General features: G+C 40.1%; 2 protein-coding genes across 2 annotated transcripts in view; both read left to right on the forward strand.

The window, feature by feature from the left end:
* The window catches only part of LOC123542650 (pneumococcal serine-rich repeat protein-like), a 47,911-nt gene extending 42,415 nt beyond the window's left edge, over positions 1-5,496 (forward strand). Inside the window, exons 12-13 of the mRNA XM_045328589.2 lie at positions 197-421; positions 740-5,496. Coding sequence (XP_045184524.2) covers positions 197-421; positions 740-5,496 — 4,982 coding nt within the window. The remainder of the gene's footprint in view (positions 1-196; positions 422-739) is intronic.
* Positions 5,497-5,519: 23 nt separating this feature from the next.
* Positions 5,520-6,671, forward strand: LOC123541925 (translation initiation factor IF-2-like). Its single transcript, XM_045327547.2, has one exon. It carries the CDS (start codon positions 5,520-5,522, stop codon positions 6,669-6,671), a length of 1,152 nt encoding a protein of 383 aa, XP_045183482.2.
* Positions 6,672-9,223: the final 2,552 nt, after the last annotated feature.

A 9,223-nucleotide genomic window follows, 5' to 3' on the forward strand; every position in this document is an offset into this window, starting at 1 on the left:
TTTAGAAAAATATAATTACTACTTTTTTATATTCATGTGGCCAGTTTGAATGGAGATATGATATGCGTAATATATTTAATAGTAATTGTTAATACAGCTCGTCCTTGTTACTTTTATAAACGTTTTGAACGTTAGAAATCTAGAAAAAAATATGTTAAAACTCAACACAAATCTATTGGCATTTTTCTTTGTGAAGGTACATCTATTGGAGAGACAGCTGCTGATACCCAGGCAGAGATACGCAGTGCTACAATGAGTCTTGCACGATTTGGGTACCAGCCTACAGCAGAACAAGTACTATCTGGAAACATTGGAATCCACCATCCAACAGAAAATTTAGATACTACAAACCTGGAACCTGTGGGACCTTCTCCTACTGACACATCAAGCGCGGTACCAGGCATTCTCAGTTCTATACTTGGTAAGTATTGCATTTATAATGCTGAAATTTCATTACATGAAACTATTTCAATTGAAAAGCTAGTGTTATTCGAATGTCAATATATGAAAAAGTTTTGTAAAAAAAATCCCATAAAAAACGTATTTTGATAGTGGCTTTATTGTCATCTTCTACCATAGCTTCGCGATGATATAAAATATTTCCATTCAAAGTGTACATACATATCTGATTAATATAAACAAAATCCCAGGGTTCAGTTACATATAAAAAGATAACACAAAATTCACTATTCACCAGAAACATAATAATGATAATATTGATTCCTATAATGTTTTACAGGTGGTGGTCAGACTAAGGTAACAGACGCTTCACTGGACCCTGCTGTACAGAAGACAAGAGAAGACCTCATTCGACAACTTGGCGAAGCAATGGGAGTGATTGGTTCTGGTAAAAGTATCTCTAAACAATCAAACAGCCACTCTGTATCAGTAACGAGTGAATTAAGTGTAAGCGGAAGTTCCACTACTGGAAGTAACGCTCAGAAATCAATAGCTAAAACACAGACAAATCAGGCCTTAGTAGATCCCGAGATGAATCAGTCAGGAGGTGTAATAGACGCTGGAATGTTTCTTGGTGCTGGAACAACAGGAAGTATGACCACTGTAAATCAGCAGGTTGTTGGTTCAAAAGGAATTGATATGCAAGGTATGTTTGGACCAGTTGTGGATTCCACAAGCAAAGTCGCCAAACAAACTGTTGTCGATAAAGGTTCGGAAAAAGATCTTTTTGCTACTTTAATTGACGCCACTAGTCAGGCTTCAAAGCAGACAGTAACAGGCGTTGTTTCTCAAGGAGGAAGTGTAAGCAAGCAAACAGTTGTTGATACTGGTTCTCAGTTAGAAAACAGTATGTATGGAACATCATTTGACACTGCCAGTTTATCGCAAGCAGCTGTTGACTCCGGCCTACAAGATATGTATGCCCCACCGACCAACCAAGCTCCAGGCAGTGTTTCACAGCAAACTATAACTACATCAGGCTCACAAAACAGTATGTTTGATAATTCTGCAATGGATATATCCGCTGGACAGTCACTGCAAGCACAACACACTGGCTTACAACAGAATATGTTGGAAATACCTTCTAAAGCATCACTGCAGATACAACAAATTGACTCAAAACAGAGAATGATGGAAAAACCTTCCCGAGCATCAATGCATACTCAACAAACAGGCACAAAACAAAGTATGTTGGAATCATCTGCTGGAGCATCACTGAAAACACAACAGACAGTAACTGACACTGCCTCAACTTTAAGTAAGTCAGGATCAACTTCTGATGCCACATATGTAGGCTCACAACAAACAGACGTTGGTTCTGGGGCACGCCAACCACAGAGTCCTCTAGATTTAATTGACATGGGAATGAACGGTATGACAATAGAAGAAATGATGGCAATTCTAAATATGGAACAACAGATAAGTACGTCACAGAATAATCAGCCAAATTCTCGGTCAACCACTGGAATCCAGGCAGGTACAGGAACAAATTTGAATGTAGCAAGTACAGGCTTCGACTCTGCAGCCATGCTTGATATAGCAGGCACGTCATCCGGAACTCAAAGTCAACAATCTACAGTAGCTGAAACAAATTATGCCTCACCTTCTTTACAGACATCATCACAGTATGATGCTTCCAGTTTACAGACATCATCACAGTATGATGCTTCCAGTTTATCAGCTACCAACACTGACGCTACATCATCTCAGTACGATGCTTCCAGTTTGGCAAGTACAAACACTGGCGCAACATCATCTAACTACGATGCTCCAAGTTTGTCAAGTACCAACATAGATGCTTCATCATCACAGTATGATGCTTCCAGTTTGTCAAGTACAAACACTGGCTCTAGATCTTCACAAACCCAGATTACCGACACACAGATATACAATACATTACAGAACAATGCTAATTCAATCAGAACTGTTAACCCTAGAAATATGCCGGATATGCAAATGTTGGAAGCCTCTTTGGCCTCTGGGGGACAGCAGACAGCTAGTTCCGCCGACTTACTGACATATGATTCCATTGGAACAAATTCTGTTAATGAAAAGCCAGTAGCTGGTGTAGATCAAATGCTCGCAGATATGAATCTAGGTGCATTTGATACTATGTTGCTAGAAACGACTAATGCGGGTGGTCCAACGGTACAAAAAATTAACCAGACGACGAAAGGTGGGGTATCAACATCGTTAGTAGATACAACGAGCTTAGATTTGACCTCAACATCTACGGGTTCTTCTGCTTTAACATCTGTTGATACAACTGGCAGTCAAACAGGATCAGCAGTAGATGCAACATTCTCCCAGCAGACAGCAGGCACACAAATCAATGCGCAATTTGCAGATATGCCACCAGCAGAACCCTTTGACTTTTCCACTATGACACAGGCAGAAATGGAACAAATGATTCAAATGTATGGCGGTATGCAAGCACTAGAACCATATCTTAACGAACCTGTTCCCGCCAACACAGGTGCACCAATAACATCTATAGTATCAGACACAGCTTCATCTTCAGCCGATAAAACCGCAACAGCTAGTACGTCACAGACGTCAGTTATAGAAACATCAGGTACCACCAGTACTAGCACAGCCACTGCCGAAACAGTTAATTCTGATATGTCTACAATAAAACAATTTTTGAATCCTGCACTTTTTGACACTTCCTCTGCAAATCAGGGAGCATCATCTGCCCAAACGATTACATCAAGCGCTACAAATCAGCAAGCAGAGGCGGATCTTAATGCAATAATGAATGCAATAAATCCAAATGGTGCACCCTTAGATCCAAACGACACAATAAGTCTCGCTGATCTGCTCGCTGGCAGGTTCACACCATCTTCCGTTGCAGCTGCTAGTAACCAACCTCCTCCTACGGCATACGACACACAACCATCACAAAACTCAGATGTTGCCCAGTTATCTATCAACACTGTGCAAGATTCAAAAACAGAAGTATCGAAAAGTGGTGCAAGTTTTACACCTCTTGGACAGATCGGCGCAGGCTCAGAGTTAAGCTGGGCTTCGTCAGACCAAGTATCTTCACAGCCAGCTGAACAGCCTAATTTCATATGGGACCCTGTCCAGATGAAGTGGGTACAGCCATCTGTTTCAGCCACAGGGACAGCACCAGCATCTTCACAAGCCTCCGAAGGAACTCGGTCAACCTCAGCATTGTCCCAAACATCAACAGGAAGTCAGCAGTACCAACAATCCCAACAACTATCTCAGAGTCAGACTGTTCAACAAAACATCTCTAAATCTGGTACTGATATATCAGCGACAGACATGTCTATGCACGGTCTATCACTTTCATCACAAACCGGCCCTTCGGCAAACTACGTTTCAGGCAAAACCGACACATCATCATTTGGGTCACCGATTTTAGGGAATATTGATACCACATCAGCGTCTGCATCTGGAAGTGATATAACTATGTTCGAATCGTCTTCTTTATTTGGCAGCACGGATACAAGGTCCACAGGGCAAAGCACTAAGAACATGTCGCCCTCAGGAACTTCTTCATTAACGAACAAGAAGGACACCACATCATCTAGTCAGGCTCTAAACGATGTGTCAGTATATGGATCCCTTGGAACAGTCGATGCCTCATATAACGGACAGACGTCAAAAGATATTATCATGACTGATTCCTCTGCAACATCATCTGGACAGACTGGTACCCCATATAGCGGACAGACATCAAAGGATATTATCATGACTGATTCCTCTGCAACATCATCTGGACAGACTGGTACCTCATATAGTGGACAGACATCAAAAGATGTTACCATGACTGATCCCTCTGCAACAGCATCTGGACAGATTGGTACCTCATATAGCGGACAGACTTCAAAAGATATTATCATGACTGATTCCTCTGCAACAGCATCTGGACAGACTGGTACCTCATATAGCGGAAAGACATCAAATGATGTTACCATGACTGATTCTTCTGTAACATCATCTTCTGGACAGACTGATATTACATCAACGGTAACTGGGGCTGCGGACAAATCTGTATCTTCATCAAAAAGCAATTTGAGCGTTATTCAGACTGATATTGGTAAGGCAAGTCTTTCCGACCTAATTCCAATTGGCGAACATACATCGGCACTAATGACGGAGAAAGCATATCCGTCAACTCTCAATGTTGACCGGTCACCAACAGTATCTACAGCCGGATCAGACAAAGTGAAAATCGACTATCCGACAACGTTGTCACCAGTAGTAGAATCTCCGCCACCGCCGACTGGTATACCGAGTGCAAGAGAGCAGTACTTGTTTATGCAGGAAAGAAAGAAACAACAAGAACTGCAACTTTTATTGGAACAACAGAGGAGTGAACTTAGGCGAATGGAAGAACTTCGCAGAAAACAACAAGAAAAAATGGCTTTAGAAAAGCAGCGAATTGAATATGAAAAACAACAACTTGCTTTGAGAAGACAGCAGATGGAATTAGAGGCTTTACGCCAAGAACAGACAGTGCAGAGACAGTTTATTCAGCAACAAAAGAAGCAACTAGAAGCAGAAAGATTAAGAATTGAGAGTCAAAGATTAAAAGAAATTGAGCTAATAAAACAGCAAGCTGCCGAAGCCGAAAGGAAGAGAATACTCCTAGAACAGCAAAAACAAAAAGAAATTGAACTGGCTAGAAAACAAGCTGCAGAAAAGGAAAGGTTACGACTTGAAGCAGTCAGGAGGAAGGAAGCCGCTGAAGCCGCAGAAAGAGAAAGAATACGAATTGCTGCTGAGAAAAGAAGACGTGCTTTAGCAGCTGAGCACGAAAGAATAAGAATAGCAAAAGTCAGAGCTGAAGCAGAAGCCAGAGCAAGAGCACTATCTGAAGCAAAAGCAAAAGCGGAAGCTAGGGCAAGAGCAGAAGCAGAAGCGAGAGCAAAGGCAGAAGCAAGGGCAAAGGCTCTCATCGAAGCAAAAGCTAAAGCTGAAGCAGAAGCTAAAGCAAAAGCAGAAGCTGCAGCGGCAGCAGAAGCAGCTGCAGCAGCAGCAGCAGCAGCAATTATAGCTCAGTAACACAGGTAACTAGTGTTGTTTCCATGGAAACTAATACTTCAGAGTCTGCAAACGGAACATCTTTCACACCTATCGGCTCTGTTGGTGGTGCTGGACCCGATGCAGATGCGGCTACAATAGCAGCATGGCAAGCAGTCGTGAAAGCTGCCCAAATAAATGCTGGTGGTGGTTCGGCTGATGCAAGTTCACTTATATCACAACAACAGTTGCAACAACAACAACAACAACAGCAGCAAATTTTGAATCCAAATTGGATGAGTATGTTCCCTGGGATGATACCACAGCAGATTCCAGTGGTGACCCCAGCTCCTCCAACACCGCAAACTGGACTTGCAGGCCTTGGCCTTGATGCCGCAGCACTCATGCAACTATTAAACCTTCAGCAACAACAGAATAAACCAACAACTGCTCCCACTACAAAAGCCCCTCCTACCACTACCCAGAAACCAAGAAGAAAAATTCCTATCCGACCTGACCCAAAGACTAGAGAGTTTGTAAGAAACATGTTTATTGATAATATGGCCCCAGGCGTAGACCCTTTATCTATTCTTATTGGTCTGACTCCAGAAATGTTGATGAAATCTGGAGTCAATCCTCTTATCGCTAATAGTGGAGATCTCGCAAGAATTGTTCCTGCTGTAGAAAGGGCGCTTGGAATTTCGTTAAAACCAATACCAGTTCGTCCAGGCCCAGGAGGCAGGGCAGCGGCAGCAGCAACCCCACCAAGTGGTTTTCAACCACTTAATATTAGAGGAAGGGGAGGTCCTGACACGCCTGGATCTGCAAGGCGAGAGTTCATGCTTCAACAGCGAATGATGAACGAAATGATGGGACTGTTAGGTCTGGGTCCTGAACCATTAGAACCAGGGGATCCAGGATACCGCGGACCAGGTGCTAGAAGTGGTAGAGGTGCTGCGGGTGGACCGATGGGCGGAGGAATGGCTGGTAGAGGCCGCCCTCTGGAAATGACAGACGCTCAGCAAATTGCAATTGAGCGGCAAATGGCTCAAGGAAGAGGACCTGCACATGGACCCGGAATGGGCGGAGGTGCCGGATTTGGGGGTGGAGGCGGATTTGGTGGCGGACCGATGGGTGGTGCCGGTGGCGGAATGGGTGGAGCGGCAGGAGGTCAACAAAGCGCATTAAATGCTCAAATGGAAATGCTTGGATTGTAAAGGATAAATTTCTACATTTTAAAATCAAGCATGTATTCTTCGTAAACGTTTTGTTTAACGATTATTTTAGTTTATATTTCACTTAAATACTTATTTGCAACACACAGGTTAAGTAATAAGACAGAAATATAATAAGCATGATTTACGTTAACAGATTTCTTTTTGAAAGAATCTAGAACGGTCTTTGTTTCTAGCTCCAGTAAAGTGCGATATAAAAACATAAATGCTAAAACTTTTCAAATGTATCACACTTTATGTACTAACTTTTACTGAATATTTAGTATTCAGCTATATTTTCCTGTAGAATCCAAGCAATTTATTTTGGAACATAAAATGAATGAATCGACACATTATCACATAAAACGCTTTGTGTTTCTCATTCAAACATGCAACTCGTTTGTTTTGTTGTAGGTGTTTTCTTCATTTTAATTCGTAACTTCTTTATTTCAACTGAAATTGTTCGGCGATTTCGGATATTTCTGTTGTCACACATCAGAATTTCAATTTTCGACATTAAGCATAATGCTGGAACAATACTCATTTTGAATATGTTTTGTTAATAGCATAGTTATATAAGTATGGGCAGTGGTTCAGTTATGGTACATAATACGAGCATATAGAGTCTGTTCATTAATACAAAATACTTTACCTGTCCAATTACCAATATCAGTCTTGCAAAAGTGACGGCTTAAGTGTGTTGTTTACCACATTAACATATTTTCAGTCTTAATCAAGAGACATTGCGAGGTTTCAAAGTGAGGTGTAATAGTTAGATTTTATCGTTTGGATCAGTGGTGGAAGTTTGAGAAAGTGACTTGACGGCTGGTGTTTTCTGTCAACACGTCTAGCAGATTTTCATTTATTTGTTTGTATCATTAATTGTCAGGATTTGCATTTTAAAATATACTTTATTCGTCATCTCAGCATCTTACAATAAATATGATATTTCATGAAGAGAACGGAAATGATTATTTTTAGTAACTCTGATGATCATCATCCACCATGAGTTGAGATTAGATTTTTGGGCTAGTCGATTATCCCGTTTTTATCTTTAAAATTTCAAAACAAAACAGTGTCCCTACTTTTTACTTTTCGTCAAAAAATTGAATTTCATGTTTCGTTCAAAAGTTTCGCTCAAGACTGGGATACGAAAAAGAAAAATATACCATATTCAGGGTTATTGACCATACGCTACCCAAATCCAATACCTTTTAATGGGTATGCGTCTTTGTATTAATTTGACGACAAGGTAAATACTTTTTTTAGTTCAAACCAGGAAATAAAAATTCGTATTTCCTTTAGCATTAATGGTTCTAAGAAACTTACGATATTTTCAAATTTTCGGAACATAATTGGTTGTCTAGCTACTATTGAATGACATAAGGTAACTGAAAAAAAATTGAATCAAGCAAAGATAGAAACATGTTTTATACTTTTTTATTAATCGTTGCTATGGCTAACTGCGGTCCTAAAGTAGAGCGAAACTTTCGACGGTCAGTTAGTTGCTACACGGAAATTAACGCCAACTTGGATCAACAATTGCTTAGTCTTATAAGCACTGTTTACTACCACATAGCAAATACATTTAATGATATGTTTTGATTGTAACAAGCTATTCTTTCATATCAATCATCCTGTTCATTGACATGTATATATCACTGTAACTACACACACATGTATATTTCATAAATATTTGAAATAAAACATATCGGTGCAATTGATGAAGGAAAGCTGAGTGTTGGTAAGCTGAGTGTTGCTAGTTTCGTCTACAGTGTTTATGTTCATGGATTCCGAAGTGTTTAATAAAAAATGAAAATTAAATGAAGTATTTTCTTTTTTAAGCGACACCCCAACATCAAATGAAGTATTTTCTTTTTTAAGCGACATCCCCAACATCAAATGAAATATTTTCTTTGTTAAGCGACATTCCCAACATCAAATGAAGTGTTTCCTTTATTAAGCGACATCCCCAACATCAAAGAAGTATATTCTTTTTTAAGCGACATCCCTAACATCAGATGAAGTATTTTCTTTTTTAAGCGACATCCCCAACATAAAATGAATTAATTTCTTTTTTAAGCGACATCCCCAACATCAAATGAAGTAATTTCTTTTTTAAGCGACATCCCCAACATCAAATGAAATATTTTCTTTGTTAAGCGACATCCCCAACATCAAATGAAGTGTTTTCTTTGTTAAGCGACATCCCCAACATCAAATGAAGTTATTTCTTTTTTAAGCTTTAAGCGACATCCCCAACATCAAATGAAGTATATTCTTTATTAAGCGACATCCCCAACATCAAATGAAGTATATTCTTTTTTAAGCGACATAAAATGAAGTAATTTCTTTTTTAAGCGACATCCCAACATAAAATGAAGTAATTTCTTTTTAAAGCGACGTCCCTTACATCTTCTCAGATAAACATTATTTCACCAACTAAATGGTATGTTCACTCCGACGTAATGATACAAAAACTGCGAAGATGCGAGAACGCGAGTATAAGGTGGGAAAGATCGCACGTTCACATCATATTCTCATGTCTCGTGTCA

The sequence above is a fragment of the Mercenaria mercenaria genome, chromosome 19 (genome assembly GCF_021730395.1).
Source record: "Mercenaria mercenaria strain notata chromosome 19, MADL_Memer_1, whole genome shotgun sequence".
In the NCBI taxonomy this organism is placed as follows: Eukaryota; Metazoa; Mollusca; class Bivalvia; order Venerida; family Veneridae; genus Mercenaria; species Mercenaria mercenaria.

Coding starts and splice junctions, on each gene's coding strand:
- LOC123541925 (XM_045327547.2), top strand. CDS start 5,520: ATGGAAACTAATACTTCAGAGTCTGCAAACGGAACATCTTTCACACCT.